The sequence below is a fragment of the Molothrus aeneus genome, chromosome 3 (genome assembly GCF_037042795.1).
Source record: "Molothrus aeneus isolate 106 chromosome 3, BPBGC_Maene_1.0, whole genome shotgun sequence".
Classification (NCBI taxonomy): domain Eukaryota; kingdom Metazoa; phylum Chordata; class Aves; order Passeriformes; family Icteridae; genus Molothrus; species Molothrus aeneus.
The window spans coordinates 113,467,847-113,485,216 of record NC_089648.1 but is presented as its reverse complement, the minus strand read 5'-3'; the positions used below and the strand labels follow the sequence as shown (position 1 = coordinate 113,485,216).

Genomic DNA, 17,370 nt, shown 5'->3' with positions numbered 1-17,370 from the left:
CACCGGCTGGCGGCGGCATCGCCGGTCCCAAATGCGCTGTTCCCCCGGAGGAGCCTCAGGGCAGGTCGAAGCTGCCTGCGGGCCGTGTAGGTAGTCCCGGGGCGGAGCGGGCCGCGGTGCCGCTCTAGCCGCGCCTCTATGGTCGGCGCTTCCGGCCGCCGAGCTTCCGGCCGCGCGACTTCCGGTCGCCGCCCGCCGGTGCGAGGTCCCGCCGCCTCCGCAGTCTGCCCGCGCCCCCCGGTCCGGTCTGGTCGCCGCCGACCGAGGCCGTCGCGGCCGCAATGGGCGCCTACTTGTCGCAGCCCAACACGGTGAAGAGCTCCGGGGACGGCGCCGGGCTCGGGCCGCGCCCGCTGCACTTCGGGTTCAGCGCCATGCAGGGATGGCGCGTCTCCATGGAGGTGAGGGGGTGAGGCTGGCGGGGCGGTGGCGCCCGCGCCCGGCGCTCCTCGGGCTCCTGCCCCGAGCGGCGCCGAGTCCGGGGCTCTCGGTCACCCCGTCCCTCCCTCACGAGGCCGGCGGGGGCACTTTGCCGCTCCCGGTGCCGCCCCAGCCCTTCCCGAATCCTGCACGGCAACCGCGTGTTCCGCCTCCTGCCTGGAGAGTCCCCCCGAGTGGTGGGGGACACGTGCGGCGTGGTACATCCCTGCGAGAAATGAGGAATTCGGGGTAAAAAATGAAGGGAAGGAGCGTTTGAGTGAAAGGGAGTGGGAGATTCTCAGGGGAAATGCCTGGTTTTGTCCCCTGAAATGAAGTGTCGGTGCTTTGCTGTGCTTCCTCCCTGCTTTTCTTTTTTTATAGGGAAATCGGTAGGAAGAATCCTTATGGCTGCTCTCAGTCTCCTGTTGCCAGTCCTGGCTTTGCTGAACTCGTTGTGGGCAGATGAGCTGCCCCAGACCCACGCCTGGCTGAGGTTCCAGGTGTTTCTCTGCATTCCCACAGTGTAGGAGGCTGCAGGAACTGCCCTTAGAACTCTTGGTTGGCGTGAGGGTAGTGTGGGGCTGCTGGCCCTGCAGGTCTGTGAGCTTCAGACCCTCTGTGAGTACCAGTAATGTGCTGCTTTGTTTTCCCTTTGGGGCAGCTAGCTCACAGCTGAATTCAGTAAGGATTAATCCCTGCAGCCACCCCAGGTGCATCTCTCAGTGTTTGCTTCGTAGCCCTATGGCTGGTTTGGAGAGGATCTCCTATTCAGGCTGTCAGACATTGAATTTTTGCTGATCTAGATCCATAAGCCATTTTGTCAGACATTTCACTGCCTCTTGGAGTGCAACAGCGGTCACACAGGTGACAAATCAGTGACCAGAGGTGCTTCCTCCTCTCTGTGTGTGCAGCCCTGAGCTCTGGTTCTCGGGTAGAAGATGCAGAAGTGGTGCCTGTGCTCCTCACAGGACATGTGTGGAACTGGCTGGCAGGGTCTGAGCGCTCCTTGCCAGTGGCACAAGGACATTGCTGGGGCACTGAGTGTCACCTCCAAGGGATTTACGTGTGTGTAAGCAGCTCTGGCACCCCTCTGCACAGAGCTGGGGGATGTGAGAGGGGCCAGCACAGAGCTGGGGGTGTCAGGGGGACCCAGCACCCCTCTGCACAGAGCTGGGGGTGTCAGGGGGACCCAGCACCCCTCTGCACAGAGCTGGGGGGTGTGTGATGGACCCAGCACCCCTCTGCACAGAGCTGGGGGGTGTGTGATGGACCCAGCACCCCTCTGCACAGAGCTGGGGGTGTCAGGGGGACCCAGCACCCCTCTGCACAGAGCTGGGGGGTGTGTGATGGACCCAGCACCCCTCTGCACAGAGCTGGGGTGTCTCAGGGGGCCGGGCTGGGATGAGGGAGAGCAGAGGGACCCTGGTTTATGGTGTGGTGGGGTCACTCAGCCCTCCTTCAGCTGGGACAGGGCTCTGCCTTCGCTCACCTGGGGCTGTCCCTCGTACCTGAGCAGAGGCTGGGCGAGGCCCCAGCTGCGGGTGTGGGTTCTGCACTACCCAGCACCTCTGGTTCATCCCTGCTGGCACAGGCAGCTCTGAGGCCATCAGTGTGGATGTGGTTTAGTTGAGTTATCCCAAGAAAGAAGCAGATGGCAGGAGTTGAACCTGCTGCAGATTGCTTCTGAGCCTGAGAGAAATGGGAATTTCTGGGAGAGAAATGTGTGTTTTATACACAGCTGAGCCGTTTTCTTGCGTTCCAGCACTCTGTGTTCTGCTCTCTGTCTTACCTTGTTTTGTTTTGTCATTCTCTTCCTGTTCAGTTGCACTTTTGCTCTTCTACAAGGCTTGGGGAAAGCCCTGAGTACATGTTTGTGCTTATTGCTGTGGTTCTGTGTGTGTTGGTGAGGCCAGTCAGTGTGCACCTGGTGAGACACAGGTGTTTTGGGTGTAAAGGAGCTTTTTGTCACCTTGTACTTGGGTTTTAGGAGCCTTTTAGGTGAGGTGGGTGTACAGCTCAGAAGAAACACTCTGGCTTAGTCCAGAGAGGTTACTTTGGGAGTGAGGAAATGTTTGGGGCAGATCAGGGACCCCAAGGATAAAGATAGAAAGACAAATGGTATTAGGTACTAGGAGCAACAAAGGAAAGGGCTGAAGTCAGTTTTATGGCGCAGAGGAGTGCCCTGGGATACAGTGGGAGGCACAGGATGTGCTTGGCTGGGGCTTCTCCAAACTCTGCTCCTGCTTTGCCTGTACCCCCCAGTGAGACGGCCCCAGTTTGCAGCTTCACTCCTTTCCCAGGCCTAGGGCAAAAGCCCTTGCTGCAAAAACTGAAAGAGATTGGTTCAAAATACAGAGAACTGTTAAATGAGTGCTCAGGTTAACTTACTAATTTGCTTGCTCATTTCAGCTGAATTGTGTGTTTGTTTCAGACAGTTTTTCACCAGTGTTCCAGTAACCACTCAGGCAGCTGGGGAGAGTGAGGGATCCCAGGGTGGCAGGAGCTGATTTTGGGAACCTCCGCGGGCTCTTCCAGCACACGAGATGACAGTGAGAGGGCAGGGCTGGCTGCGCGCTGCTCTCGCAGCACCTGGAGGCTTCAGAGCCCTGCTGGTGGCCTTGGCAGTGCCAGGACCTGGCTGTGCCCCCGGGATCAGGGCCCGCAGCCCCGGAGCCGGGATCAGGGCCCGCAGCCCCGGTGCCGAGCCGGGATCAGGGCCCGCAGCCCCGGAGCCGGGATCAGGGCCCGCAGCCCCGGTGCCGAGCCGGGATCAGGGCCCGCAGCCCCGGTGCCGAGCCGGGATCAGGGCCCGCAGCCCCGGTGCCGAGCCGGGATCAGGGCCCGCAGCCCCGGTGCCGAGCCGGGATCAGGGCCCGCAGCCCCGGTGCCGAGCCGGGATCAGGGCCCGCAGCCCCGGTGCCGAGCCGGGATCAGGGCCCGCAGCCCCGGTGCCGAGCCGGGATCAGGGCCTGCAGCCCCGGAGCCGGGATCAGGGCCCGCAGCCCCGGTGCCGGAGCCGGGATCAGGGCAGGGCCAGTCCCAAGGCGCTGTGACCAAAGGCCTCCCCGTTTGCCAGCCCTGACCATCTGCCCTCCAGCGGGGCTCGGTGAGGGGACAGATCAGGACAGGCCCCGCGGGGCTCAGCAAGGGCAGCACAGTCTGGTTTTGGTGCCAGTGCTGGGTTTCCTCCGCAGCAGCAGCAGCATTTGCATCTCTTTAATTACGCTGCTGTTTGGTCACCTGGGGCTTATCCCAGTTCCTGTATTGGGGGTTCACTGTCTGTCTCACTGGCTTCTTCTCACTGGCTTCTGTGAATGCTCAGAAAAGTGAGCTCTAAAATGCTGCATCTTGGTTTATCTCTGTTTTCATTTGCTCTCCAGTGAGGCTTGGGGAAATTTCCTGCATTGCCGTTCGGTCATTACTCGTTTTGAGCTCAGATGGTCACTTGCCTGTTCAGAAGCTCTCTTCATCCCAGTGCCAGCAGTTCCATTGCAAAGAGTGCTGCATAAACCCAGAACCTCACTGTTCCTGTTTCCTGAGCAAGGAACAAAGTTCTCTTTTACAGAAAACTGCAGCTCTGGAGAGTGAAGAGACCTTATCCAAGGAGTCACACCTAAAAAAGCAGTAGAGCTTGGTGGTTGCTGGGCTGTGATCTAGTTCTGTGTGTGTGTAAATTTTGGAATATTGCTGGCGGCATGGACACATCCAGATGTTTGAGACTGCTGTCTTGGTGTAAGCCCGGTGTTTTGGGGCAATTGTAGCACATTGAAGGTGATGAACTACAGAAAAGATCACATTGTTGAACATATTACAGGATACACGTTCTTCCTGACCGCAGGAGTGTGGGATGGGTCAGGTGGGGAGGGCTGGCTTGAAGGAATGTCTGGGGGATAGCTGGGCAGGGGAAGGGCCTGGGAGAAAGGTTCAGCCCGGCCATCTGTTCCAGGCTCTGCATTGCAATAGCCAAGGTGGGCTTGCCTGCCCACAGGGGAAGGAGTTCAGGCTGTAAAAATCACGGGGGTGCCTTCCTCAAAGGTGGCTGCTCCACAGAGCCCTTATGGAGAGAAGGGCTGTGCTCTGTCCGTGGCCTGTGGAGTTGTTGAGCCTTGAGCTTTGCCCAGAGATGGGAATGGAGCTGGGGAAGGGTCTGGAGCACAAGAGTGGCTGAGGGAGCTGGGGAAGGTTCAGCCTGGAGAAAAGGAGGATCAGGGGCACTTTCCCACTCTCTGCGACTCTTTGAGGGGAGGGTGCAGCCAGGTGGGGATCATGGACAGGAGAAGAGGAAGCAGTCTCAAGCTGTGCCAGGGCATGTTGAGGTTCACTGTTGTGAGGAATTTCTTCATGGAAAGGTTTGTCCAGCCCTGGCACAGGCTGGCCAGGGCAGGGGTGGAGTCCCCATCCCTAGAGGGGTTTAAAAGCAGTGTGGATGTGGCACTCTGGGGGCATGGGACAGCCCTTTGGGTTGGCAGTGCTGGGGCAATGGTTGGCCTCAGAGGGCCTTTCCAACCCAAACAAATTTGTGTTGCTATGATTTTCTGTGGGTCTAATGCATTCCCTGTTTCAGACCTTTGCTTCTCTCTTTCAGGATGCCCACAACTGCATTCCCGAGCTGGACAGTGAAACAGCCATGTTCTCTGTCTACGATGGACACGGAGGTAACTGCACCACTCTGCTCTGTCTGTCCTTCAGTGGCACCCCCTGGGCCATCCATCTCTTGTTAGGAATTCTGCTCCTTGATGGAAGCATTTTCTTTCATGGATACCATCAGCAGAGGTTCTGAACTCCTAGGGGTCCTGGGAGGAAGGTCAGGCTTTGATCTGAAATTGAAATCAGATTTGTGTTCCATCTTTTATACCTTCTGAGAATGGCTGTTTTTGTGGTGGATAAGCTGGGCAGGAGAGTCACAGAAAAACTGGTAAGAAAAATTACCTGAGATTGACTCTAGGCAGTGTGTTCTAGTGGATGCCCAAGGAAAGAGTGAAAATCAAAACAGGCAGATCCATTCCCTGTAAGGGTTCCTTGAACTGGAGATTGCAGCCATTCCATCCTGGAGACATGGTGGAGTCTTCTGGATGAGCTAACTCTTCACAAATTTGTCTGATTGCATTTTAAGAAGGTTTCTATGTTTGGTGATTGTTTACACTGTGCATTTTGCATAGAATCATTATTTGAAAAAGATATGGTTAAATCTGCTGCCTGACAATTTCTCTGCAGTATCCATAACACAAGGAATGAGTGAATAATCACTCTGGTAAAACTTTTCACTTTTACTTTTGGGCTCTGTGTCTTTTTTTTTTTTCCCCACTCCAGAGGAGTCCACAGCTTCTCTCTGTTTCTATGACTGAATATTGCTATTAAATATTATTGCTAATATTATTACAGAATTTGCTCTGCCAATATAATGTAAGAGCTCAAGATCCTGCTGTTAGATCTTGCAACTTATTTTAATTTTGATAGTCCTGAGTTATCCATCATGGTTTCCTGACCTTTTTTCCTGTTAATTTATGTAGATGTTGAACAACGTAGCTTTTCAAGGAGCTCTCCCAGTGGCCATCCCCCATTCTGAAAACTGCTCCTATCTGTCCTCCCTGCTTTTCTTGTGGCAGCTTAGTATGGAAATGTTTGATGGTTTATCTGAAAGCTCTTTGAAAGTCTGTGTGCAGAACTGAGCTGCCTGTTTCCTCCTGTTCCCTGGCTCTGTGACAGTGTCCAGCTTGTGACTGTCACTGCTGCTGATGTAGCAAGCAGCTCTTCCGAAGAGGCCATCCCACTCTGAAGAGTGTATTCCGTGTCCTGAAATTACATTTTCCTGAACTTCATCTCAGAGTGTGCAGAGACCCCTGTGGAGCAGTCACAGGTATCCTGAAGGGTCTCTTTGAGAACGTGGGGATAATGAGTTGGTGCTGAGAGGCAGGGAATGACAAGTGAATGGGATGTAGGGATCAGGAGCCACTCACCTCAGAAACTCTGTGTGTGTATGTCAGGCAAAACTAAAGACAAGGAGCATCTACCAAAAATGGGTCAAGAATGAAGAGTATCAAACCATCTGCTCTCCTCTGAGCTCAGTGTGTTGGTTTCTCAGCTGCCAAGGTCTTAACCATGTGTTGGGTTTTGAGAGGCTTTGGACATTCATGACATTCCTGTTCTATAGGACATTAAATATTGTGTTTGGGGTTCTAAATACAATAGGGAAGATCTGAGATAGACCTGGGATGGCAAAGCACTGGCAGGAGTTTCTAACTCATATTTTAGATTTCTATGATTGAATCTCTACAGCTCTCCCTGGACAAGCCGTATCAGGAAGAACAGGGGTATGGTTGAATCTGAATTAGAAGAACAGCTTTTGCCCATCTCCTGCTATTGTGTGATTTTATTGATGCATTAGTTCTTAAGTTTGAAGCAATTTCTCAGGTCTCTCCTATGTAAGGGTAGGGTTTTGGGTGGGAACCTTGCTAAGCTTTATTAGCCAGCAGTACAGAAACTGAATTTACCTTCTCTTATATACCTTGCTCATCTCTCAGCCTGCAACACTCCAGTAAGCTTCCTGCTCCAGATAGGTTGGGAAAAGCTTTTATTACTGTCTTATTTGAAAAAGGGTGAGTTTGGGAGGTTTTTTACACATTAGCATTTTCCATTTAATTGATCAGTTTTTCTCTTATGTCTCCCCCTTCTGGGCAAGCCTCCTGGTGTTTGAAAGATGTTGCTGGGCCAGTTTTTTGCCTTTCCCAGCTCCTTTTTGATGTGCTCTGGCCTCCCTGCCCCCAGATTCTGGAGGGTGACATTTGGGCACTGTGCCCCTTGAGTGGGGGGCAGGGAGTGTTTGCTCAGGCCCTATTGCTGTCTACCTGTGCTTTAGCCTTTATTTTAGTAATGTGTCTTCACTGACATGTATCTTGCATTGCTTGTCTGTCCTGAGGTTTATTTCTCTCTCTTTGCTATTTGCCTTATTATTGTTGTTTTAAACTTCTCTGGACTCAAGGGCTTCCTGCCTTTTACTCTTCCAGTCCATTCCCCGGTTCCCTGAGAGGTGGGCAAGTGGCTGGGTGGTGCTTAGTTGCCCCCTGGGGCTGAACCACCAAGCAATCCTTTCTTGGCACCCACCATGGGGCTGGAAGGGTTGGAGCAGCAATGGACAGAGCAAGCCAGAGGGGTTTGTGTCTGTCAGCAGCTGCAGGTGACCGTGCTGGTCTGGTGTTCCCAAGAACCAGAGGGGTTTGTGTCTGTCAGCAGCTGCAGGTGACCGTGCTGGTTTGGTGTTGCCAAGAACCAGAGGGGTTTGTGTCTGTCAGCAGCTGCAGGTCACCGTGCTGGTTTGGTGTTCCCAGGAACCAGAGGGGTTTGTGTCTGTCAGCAGCTGCAGGTCACCGTGCTGGTTTGGTGTTCCCAAGAACCAGAGGGGTTTGTGTCTGTCAGCAGCTGCAGGTGACCGTGCTGGTCTGGTGTTCCCAAGAACCAGAGGGGTTTGTGTCTGTCAGCAGCTGCAGGTGACCGTGCTGGTCTGGTGTTCCCAAGAACCAGAGGGGTTTGTGTCTGTCAGCAGCTGCAGGTGACCGTGCTGGTCTGGTGTTCCCAAGAACCAGAGGGGTTTGTGTCTGTCAGCAGCTGCAGGTGACTGTGCTGGTCTGGTGTTCCCAAGAACCAGAGGGGTTTGTGTCTGTCAGCAGCTGCAGGTCACTGTGCTGGTTTGGTGTTCCCAAGAACCAGAGGGGTTTGTGTCTGTCAGCAGCTGCAGGTGACCGTGCTGGTCTGGTGTTCCCAAGAACCAGAGGGGTTTGTGTCTGTCAGCAGCTGCAGGTCACCGTGCTGGTTTGGTGTTCCCAAGAACCAGAGGGGTTTGTGTCTGTCAGCAGCTGCAGGTGACCGTGCTGGTCTGGTGTTCCCAAGAACCAGAGGGGTTTGTGTCTGTCAGCAGCTGCAGGTGACCGTGCTGGTCTGGTGTTCCCAAGAACCAGAGGGGTTTGTGTCTGTCAGCAGCTGCAGGTGACCGTGCTGGTCTGGTGTTCCCAAGAACCAGAGGGGTTTGTGTCTGTCAGCAGCTGCAGGTCACCGTGCTGGTTTGGTGTTCCCAAGAACCAGAGGGGTTTGTGTCTGTCAGCAGCTGCAGGTCACTGTGCTGGTTTGGTGTTCCCAAGAACCAGAGGGGTTTGTGTCTGTCAGCAGCTGCAGGTGACCGTGCTGGTTTGGTGTTGCCAAGGTCACCTCACCTGACCCACACCACACTCTGTTCTGTGCTGGGCCTCTTAGAGGCTGCCTGGTTCCTGCTCTTTGCTGGGCTCTACAGTGATTAGTGGTGTTTGATCATTGTTATCTATTATTCAAGATCTCTTATTCAAACACTGGCCTTGAGCCTCAGCTGGCACCTGGGCTCTGCACTGAGGACATCACTGTCCTTCAGCTTCCATCTCATGGAGATAGCTAACCTTTTTTCACCTCCCTCCAAGAGGTGTTTTTGGAGAAAACATAGAATGGCCAAGGCCTCACAACCCTCACAGGCAAGACTTTCTTCCTAATATCCCATCTAGCACTGCCCTCTGTCAGTGTGGAGCCATTGCCCCTTGTCCTGTCGCTCTAGGCCCTCTCCAGTGTCCCCAGGTCAGAGCCAGTCTCTCTGTTCCCTGTACCATGGAATGCTTTGCAGCACGGTGTGGCAGCAGCCATTTGGCTGCTTCTCTTCTCTGTCAGTGGCCACTTGATCCCTTCTCTGCAGGTGCATTGGAAAAGTCCCTTGTCTGTCTTTCTCCCAAATCTCCCCACTTCCCTGCTTCCCACTATGTTCCCTTTGCTGAAGGATGCCTGGCTGCTGCTTTCCTCTCACTTCCCTTGCTCCCCATTCCCTCACAGAGCTTTGCCCCTGCCTGCACAGCTCTTCCTGATGCCCAGCTGCCCCAGGGTCTCTGCTGGGCTCAGAGAAGGGCAGGGAAGTGCAGCAGGAAGATCAGGAGTTGTGTGGCTGGTCCATCCTGTGAAAAACCCTCCTGTAGCCCAAAGGAGAGGAGCCCACGTGGCTCTGGTGGTACCTACAGGAAAGCCCCAGGTGCAGGTAGGCTCTGCCTTGCTGTGCCCTGCCACCCACATTGCTACTTCTGTGCCCTGTGACAGGGAATGGCTGGTCCAGCACAGCCTCAGGATGTTCCTGGACCCTGCAGTGGGACCCTCCACCTGCCTGCAGCTTGCCCTGCTCCTGTCCCTCTTTCTGTGCAGTCATTTCATTTGTTTCTCAGTTTCTGGCTCTAATTTTTCTTCTTTGTGAGGCGTGAGCCACGTCCACGTTCCTGTGTCCTACATTGTTCTCATGTAAAAGCTTCAATGACTAGTGTGATCTCTTACAACTCACACTACTCTTTCTTGCCCTGTTCAAGATAAACTACAGAAATTCATCATCCCTCAATGTTTACTCTTCCTTCTCTCTTAAATGCACCTTCAGGATCTAAACAAATGCCCCCCATGCCCTGTTCCATACCTGACACCATTACTTACCAAGCTGGGGGAGCTTCTGGCTTTTCAAAGTCTCTCGGCTGCTCTAGGATGAGCACTTGACTGGAGCTGCCTCTCAGCACTGTTATCCCCTGTGCTCTCAGCACAGCGTTCTGGCTGCTGTTTATCTTGCTGTGCTCTTTCCCGTAGCGAGTGACTGCCCTGTCCCCTGAGAGGTTCATCTCAGTCTCTGGGATCTCATTGCCCTTGCTCTGGAGCACACACTAGGAGACAGAACACTTTTTATGTGCTTACTGCACAATGGTAATGCTCCATGAGAACCTGCAGTGAGCAAAAGCTTCCCTTTCCTTCTGCTTCCACTGACACTTGAAATTAAAGATTTCCAGGTAGGCTGGACCTAAAGAGTCAGCCTAAGCTCCCTCTCAGGAAGTCACAACATTGGCCAAACCCGGTTTTGGAGCTCTGAGGTGTGCCAGGGCCATCTGCACATCCCACTGGGGAGGTGTCAGCAGGATCCCCACACTCAGCTGCTGTGTCACTGCTGTGTCTGGAGCAGCTCTGGCTTCTGTCCCAGGATTCACCTCAGGAATTCAGCTGCTCAAGAGCAGCTTCTCTCTGGAAGAGGCAGCCTCCTTAAATAGTTCCTGCTCTTTTTCAGGAGAAGAAGTTGCCCTGTACTGTGCCAAGTATCTCCCTGAGATCATCAAAGACCAGAAGGCCTACAAGGAAGGCAAATTGCAAAAGGTGAGGAGCCAGCTCTGCCCCACACTGAGTAAGTGCCAACACAGAGGAAAGCCCTTATGTTTGTCCAGGGAGGTGATGGAGTCTCCATTCTTGGAGCTGTCCAGAGCCTATCTGGGCAGAGTCCTGGGTGTCCCTGCTGGAGCAGGGTGTTGGAGCAGGAGAAGCCCTGGGCCCCTGCCAGCTGCAGCCGTGCTGTAGTTGGTTACAGTCTGCAAGCTGCAAGAGACTGGATTGCACAGCATGGCATCCTGTGGGGAAGGGGCAGCTGCCCACTCGCGTCTTTGTTCACACTCAGGCCCTGGAAGATGCATTCTTGGCCATTGATGCCAAGCTCACTACAGAGGAGGTGATTAAGGAGCTCTCTCAAATGGCTGGGCGGCCACAGGACGATGAAGATGAGAAGGAGAAGGTTGCTGATGAAGATGATGGTAAGTCAGATGCCAGTGCACAGACAAGGCTGCAGCTCTAGGACAGGGATGGAGAGCAGCAGGGTCAAGTCACCTTGGGCACAAGGTTTTCTGTCCCAGTTTCTCAGTTAAATTTTGGCTGACTTGAGCTACTGCCCCTTAGCATTGTCCATAGCTTTGGGCTGGTGCTAGGGGGGAACCTTTATCCATTTGCAATCTTACTGCTATGGATAACAAAACAGCCTGTCCCCATTTCCTATAGAGCTTCCTCCATGGGTTGCAGGGTTCCAGGGTATGTCAGGAATTCTGAGCTGGACTCAGATATGGAAGGGAAATGGTGTGCAGTTCTCAGCTCCCCCCGGCCGGTGGCAGCCACCAAGTGCAGATAGGATTGAAGCAGAGCCTGGTCTTTTCAGCAGTTCTTCTTCCCACAAAGAAGCAAGTGTTCCACCAGCAAGTGGCTGCCAGCCCAGGAGGTGCTTCCTGGGGTGGAATCCTGTGCTGCTCTCACCGAGTACCTTGTGACCAGCCTTGAGACAGATGCAAGGTGATTCTGTCACCTGGAACAATATGACAATCTGGAAATGCTGAATTTGTTGTTTTGCTTTTTCTCCAGCTGACAGGGATTAAGTGGGTGGGTGGGTTTTCTTTCTTTTTGTTCTGTATTTTCAGGAGCATTTGGGATATCTGTATTTGTTTTCCTTTTGGGATTAAATAGCAAAGCAAACGATATGCAAGGGGATGTCAGTAGGGAGCAGTGGTGTTTGGACCATGGTCATTGGGGAAAGTCATCCCACTTTCTGTCTGGTCCCACTTGGGAGATGGCCAAAGCTGTGCTCTCACCTGTTGTACCTGTCCAAATGACAGCTGGTGGGGATCCCTGGGGTGTTTCAGCTGTTCTCTTGTTCCTAGCTGCAGCATTAATGACCAAACCTGTACATGGCAGTGGTGGCTCTGCTTCCCTGCAGCTCCCAAGGAGCTTGTGCTTGGGCAAGTGAGGCTCTGCCCCCTGGGCACACACCTGATGTGCACACTGTGCTCCCACCGGCCCCCATGATGGCTGATGTAGACACTCTGTGGTGCTGTCAGTGGGCCAGGAAGCACAGCTCTGGGGCACTGGGGGCACTGGCAGGCTGTGCTGTGCTCAGAACTGTTCCCATTCTGCTCACCTGTGGCACCTGGAGCTGTGGGAGGGCACGGGCCTGGCTGTGTGCTCAGAGTCAGCCTGGGGAGCGCTGCTGGGGCTCTGCCAGCAGCAGCCTCAGCTGGGGCGGCTCAGCGCAGGACCCAGCGTGCTGGGAGTCCTGCCCTCTCACCCTCTCTGTCCCTGTCCCCTCCCTCTTCCATTTGCAGTGGATAATGAGGAAGCTGCTCTCCTGCACGAAGAAGCCACAATGACCATCGAGGAGCTTCTCACACGTTATGGACAAAACTGCACCAAGAACCTCAAAGCCAAGTCTGTAGCTGCAGCTGGGGATAGCGCTGTGGAGGGGACAGGCAAGCAGCATGATGGGGAGTCAAATATGAATGGAGAGGCTGACCCAGGGGAGCTTCCCGACCACAAGGAGAGGAAGAACGGGAAGCCAGATGAAGAAATCACGGGTATTTCCTCCACCTCAGACAAAGCCAGCGCTGGAGGCAACAGCCCTGCTCTGCAGAAGCCTGAACTAGGCAAAGGTGACGAGGCCGTCACCTCTTCCACTGGGGAGGCCGGGCCCTCCTGCTCCTCCACGGGAAAGCCCCAGCGCACAACCAAATCCAAATTTTTTGAGGACAGTGAGGATGAGTCAGATGAGGTTGAGGAAGAGGAGGAAGACAGTGAGGTAGGAAACAGCACTGGAACAGAGTGGCCTTCTGGCTGGGCAGAATGCATTGCTTATGGTGGTACTTGAGACGAGCCTCTGGCTCATCCTAGGTGTGTTCCTAGGAGCAGGTGTTTCAGGCTGATCCTTTGAGGCCATCCCATGGGAATGTTTGGGATTTTTGAGCTAACCCCGAAGGACACACCCTCATCCTGCAGCAGCCATAGCTGATAGCCCCTGGTCCTGCTGCATGCACCATCCCTTCACCCATTGCTGTAGTGATAGCAGCTGCTCTGGTTGTAGCCATCAAGTGTGGGGGACACGTGGCAGGTCACCTCACACCTCTGGGGGAACTGACCATTGGTCCCCAGGATGGAGGGACCAGCGGGGGGACAGCACCAAGGGTCCTGTGTGACTCCTGTGGTATCTCTCCTTTCTTGTAGGAATGTAGTGAGGATGAGGACGGTTACAGCAGCGAAGAGGCAGAGAATGAAGATGATGAAGATGACACTGAAGAAGCAGAGGAGGATGAGGATGAAGAGGAGGAAATGTTGTTACCGGGCATGGAGGGGAAAGAGGAGGTGCACACCCTGGTTTTGTGTTCTGCAGCTTAGCGTGGAGCCAGGGGCTCTTGGGAGACTCAGCTAGGGGTTGTTCCTGTTCAGGTGGGGACAGAACACCCTGTGCACTCTCCTGGGGCTGAGGGAGCTGCTGACAGCCTGGGTCTGTGCAGAAGCTGAGGGATGGGCCTGGATCTGGACGGCAGGTTGAGATCAGAGGCTGATCCTGTTGCTGGGTGTGAGGCGCTTGGAAAGCACTGTGGAGGGAGAGCGTGGGCAAGAGCAGGATGGCTCTGCTGGCACCACTGCTCCAGGGCACAGCATGACTCCTCACCGGGCAGGGCTGTGGCTCTTCAGCCCATGATGGTGCACTCAGGCAGGCCAGGGACCCAGGGGGCCAGGAAAAGGGGATGTGGCTTCCAAGGTGCCAATTTCTCCCTTTGGGGAAATGTCCTGACCTGAAGTGAGGATGTGCTCAAGCTGGGCTGGGGTTGGAATTAGCACATTAGAGCAGAGGATACAGACCTGTGGAACACCACAGAATCCTGACCCAGCATGCTGCATGGCACTGGGATGGAGGTGTTGCCCACGCCTGCCCCTCAGTGAACACACTCCTGGTGTTTCCCACTTGCCTTGGGCCTTCTCCATTGCTCCATGTGTGCTTACCCTGGGATCTGGGACACTGCTGGGGCTGTGCAGCTGGTGCTGGTGTCCTTTATGACCTGACAGGGAGACAGAGAAAGAAATCTCACCAGAACTGTGTCCTGCAGCCTGGCTCAGACAGCGGGACCACGGCCGTGGTGGCGCTCATCCGGGGCAAGCAGCTGATCGTGGCCAACGCCGGCGACTCGCGCTGCGTCGTGTCCGAGGGCGGCAAGGCCGTGGACATGTCCTACGACCACAAGCCAGAGGACGAGGTGGAGCTGGCCAGGATAAAGAATGCTGGTGGCAAGGTCACCATGGACGGGAGGGTGAACGGCGGCCTCAACCTCTCCAGGGCCATCGGTGAGCGGGGGGGGGCGGTGGCAGGGCTGGCCTCAGGAGAGCCACACTGACAGCACTGCCAGCCACTGAGGCTGGGGAGCGATTTGTAATGAGATGAGTGAAGCCTCTTCAGTGTTTGATGGGAGACTTCAGTCTAAGTGGAGAAAACAGCCATGAAGCAGTTGGACACCAGTGGAAAGCGGCATCTGACACATCCCAGGCTGCTGTGCCAGCAGCTGGGTTGTCAGAAACCACCTCATGTAAACTGTCCCAAACCCAGACTGCTGCCTCTGGAACAGGACTTTTCCTGCTTACTGGGTTATTGGGGAATCTTGGTGTGTTGATTCCTGGGGACCTGGCTTCGTGGCAGTTTGAGCCCATTTATTTGTCTGAGTGTGTACAGAAGGACCCAAACCACTAAAATCATTATCTTAGTGTAAAGATATGAAGTTGTTTATCTAGGGAGACGCTGGCATTCCCACCTGCTATTTTGTGGTGGCCCTGGAAGTCCCTTCATAGGATGATTCCCGATAAGCTGCTAGTCAAAGCTGAGGGCCAGTTTTCTCAAGGGAACTTCGAGTCATACAATGAACCCTGGAATGGTTTGGGTGGGAAAAGGGACCTCAAAGCTCAACCAATTCCAGCCACAGCCATGGGCAGGGACACCTTCATTAGACTAGGTTGTTCCAGGCCCCATCCAGCCGCCTTACACACTTCCAGGGATGGGGCAGCCCCAGCCTCTCCAGAGGTGACAGGTGCTGTGTGCTGTTGGCCCCAGGAGGTGGAGAAGGGGCACTTGGTTTGGAATAAAGACAGGCTGAGCTGGCCAAGACCCCTCTTCCCTGGGCTTGCCAGAGCTTACACCTGGAACCTGCAATGGTTCCTCTGCTTCGTGGCCCACAGCCTGATCCCAGGTTGTGGGAGCACCCACTGATCCCACTGGGAATGCCCTGTGGCCGGGCACAGCACTGCCTGTGCCCACACATCTTCCTCCCCACCACAGGGGATCACTTCTACAAGCGGAACAAGAACCTGCCTCCAGAAGAGCAGATGATCTCTGCCTTGCCTGACATCAAAGTGCTGACAATAAACGATGACCACGACTTCATGGTCATTGCCTGTGATGGAATCTGGTGAGTGCTGAGGGAGCTGTTGTGCCTGGGGGCATCACTGCTCCAGCCTTCCTCCAGAGCTGAGCCTGAGGAAGGCCTGTTGGACACTGTGGCTTGTGTGCTCCCTTGGCCTGCCTTCCTGACCTCTCTGCTCTGCAGGAACGTGATGAGCAGCCAGGAAGTGGTGGATTTCATCCAGTCGAAGATCACCCAGAAGGATGAGAATGGAGTCCTGCGGCCACTCTCCTCCATTGTAGAAGAGGTAAGAGGGGGAGCTCTGCTGTCCCTCCAGACACGTGGCATTCCTGCATGCCTGCTCTGTGCCTGGCTCTGCCCTCCCACTCCCTCAGATGGGTTCCCTGGGCACTCCAGCCAGTGTCTGACCCCAGGGGTGCTGTGCAGCCCAAGAGGTTTCTGCCCACATTCACAAACCTGGGGCTGCCAAGGCCATCTCTGCCCCTTGTCCGGTGGGAGCAGCATTTGACTCCTGCACAGGTCTGGCCTGGCAGCCCCTGACCACTGTCAGGCACTGGAGCGCGCCCAGTGCCTCAGGGTGGTGTCCCAGCGTGTGTCTGTTCTCTGTGCTGACTTGCCCTGTCCCTCCCCAGCTGCTGGATCAGTGCTTGGCTCCAGACACCTCAGGGGACGGCACCGGCTGCGATAACATGACCTGCATCATTATCAGCTTCAAGCCCCGTAACACACACCCACCTGCCGAGAGTGGGAAGCGGAAACTGGGGGAGGCAGTGGCACCAGCAGAGGAGAACGGTGGGGACAGCACCAAGAAGGCCAAACTGGAGTAGCAGGGCCCACCTGGGGACTGGGCTGTGCTCACCAGACTCTCGTTTCTTACCCATGCTGAACTCAAGACTGCAGGTCTTGTCCTTTTTTTAGCCTTAGCAGAGGCCTTGTTTGTCCGTGTCCTGGTGGGGGGTGGGCGGGTCTGGTTAGCAAGGGCATGTCCACTGTTCATCCGTAACCATTCCAAAGAGGGAGCCGGGATGAGCCGCGCCCGGGAGCGCCGCGCCGCACGCTCCGTGCCGAGAGGAGCAGGAGGAGGATGTCCCCCCATTGTCTCCATGTGGTTGTTGCCATTTCTGTGCCTGTGAATTTCTGTTTGGAGGGAAGAACTTTTTCACTGTTGAGGTTTTTTTAATCTGCACCCGATTATTTAAGGCCCTTTCTGGTTTTTTTTGTGAAACAATCTGGTGGTGGTGCTGCGGCCACGCCGTGTTCAGTTGTACACTTTCAATCAATACTTTTTTCAAACTAAAAGACCAGAAAATACAGGTGTGGTCTTGGTTGTTGGTTCTTTCCTGGAGGGGGAGGTGAGGAAGGTGGGGTGGGCAGGAGAACATTTGTCCCTGTGGTCTTGGATCAGTGCAGGGTTTTGGCCTGTGGCTCCCAGTTTCCCCACGATGGCTCTTCTGAGGCGTCTCACACAGAGTGGACATGAGCCTCTGGAGAAATCTGTGTCAGCTCAAGGGACAGGGGCACCAGGCTTGCCCCTGAGCTCCCCTGCCCATAGCAGCCATGGAGCTGAGAGGCAGCTCCTCCCTGATGCACAGCTCAGACAAGGGCGGTCAGTCCCTGTGGCTGCTCCGGCAGGAGCGAGGCCATGGACTGTGAAACACTGATGGAAGGGTGTGGGCCATACAGGTGGGCTCTCCCTGTGTAGCAGACAGAGCCCACTGGGAAAGAAGGGCACTCTGTGGTGATCCCTTATTTCTTTTCACACACAACTGGCTTCTTCTATGTGCATTTCCCTCACTTGTTCTTTCCCCCAGTCCCTCCTTCCCCTGCAGCCTGGAGCTCTCCCCCCTGCCCCAGGATTCCAGGGAGCCAGAAGCTCTCTGGGCAGCAGACCCATTGCTGCTGGGGGGCCCCTGGACCTCAGGCACCCCTC

The 17,370-nt window shown here is 54.9% G+C and overlaps 1 protein-coding gene across 1 annotated transcript; it reads left to right on the top strand.

The window, feature by feature from the left end:
* The first annotated feature begins 188 nt into the window (after window positions 1-188).
* On the top strand, window positions 189-16,753 carry PPM1G (protein phosphatase, Mg2+/Mn2+ dependent 1G). The gene is made up of 10 exons (XM_066547711.1): window positions 189-401; window positions 5,006-5,075; window positions 10,514-10,599; window positions 10,895-11,027; window positions 12,360-12,829; window positions 13,252-13,389; window positions 14,139-14,373; window positions 15,356-15,485; window positions 15,624-15,726; window positions 16,073-16,753. The coding sequence occupies exons 1-10, from the start codon at window positions 282-284 to the stop codon at window positions 16,265-16,267; spliced, it is 1,680 nt and encodes a 559-aa protein (XP_066403808.1). The 5' UTR covers window positions 189-281; the 3' UTR covers window positions 16,268-16,753.
* Window positions 16,754-17,370: the final 617 nt, after the last annotated feature.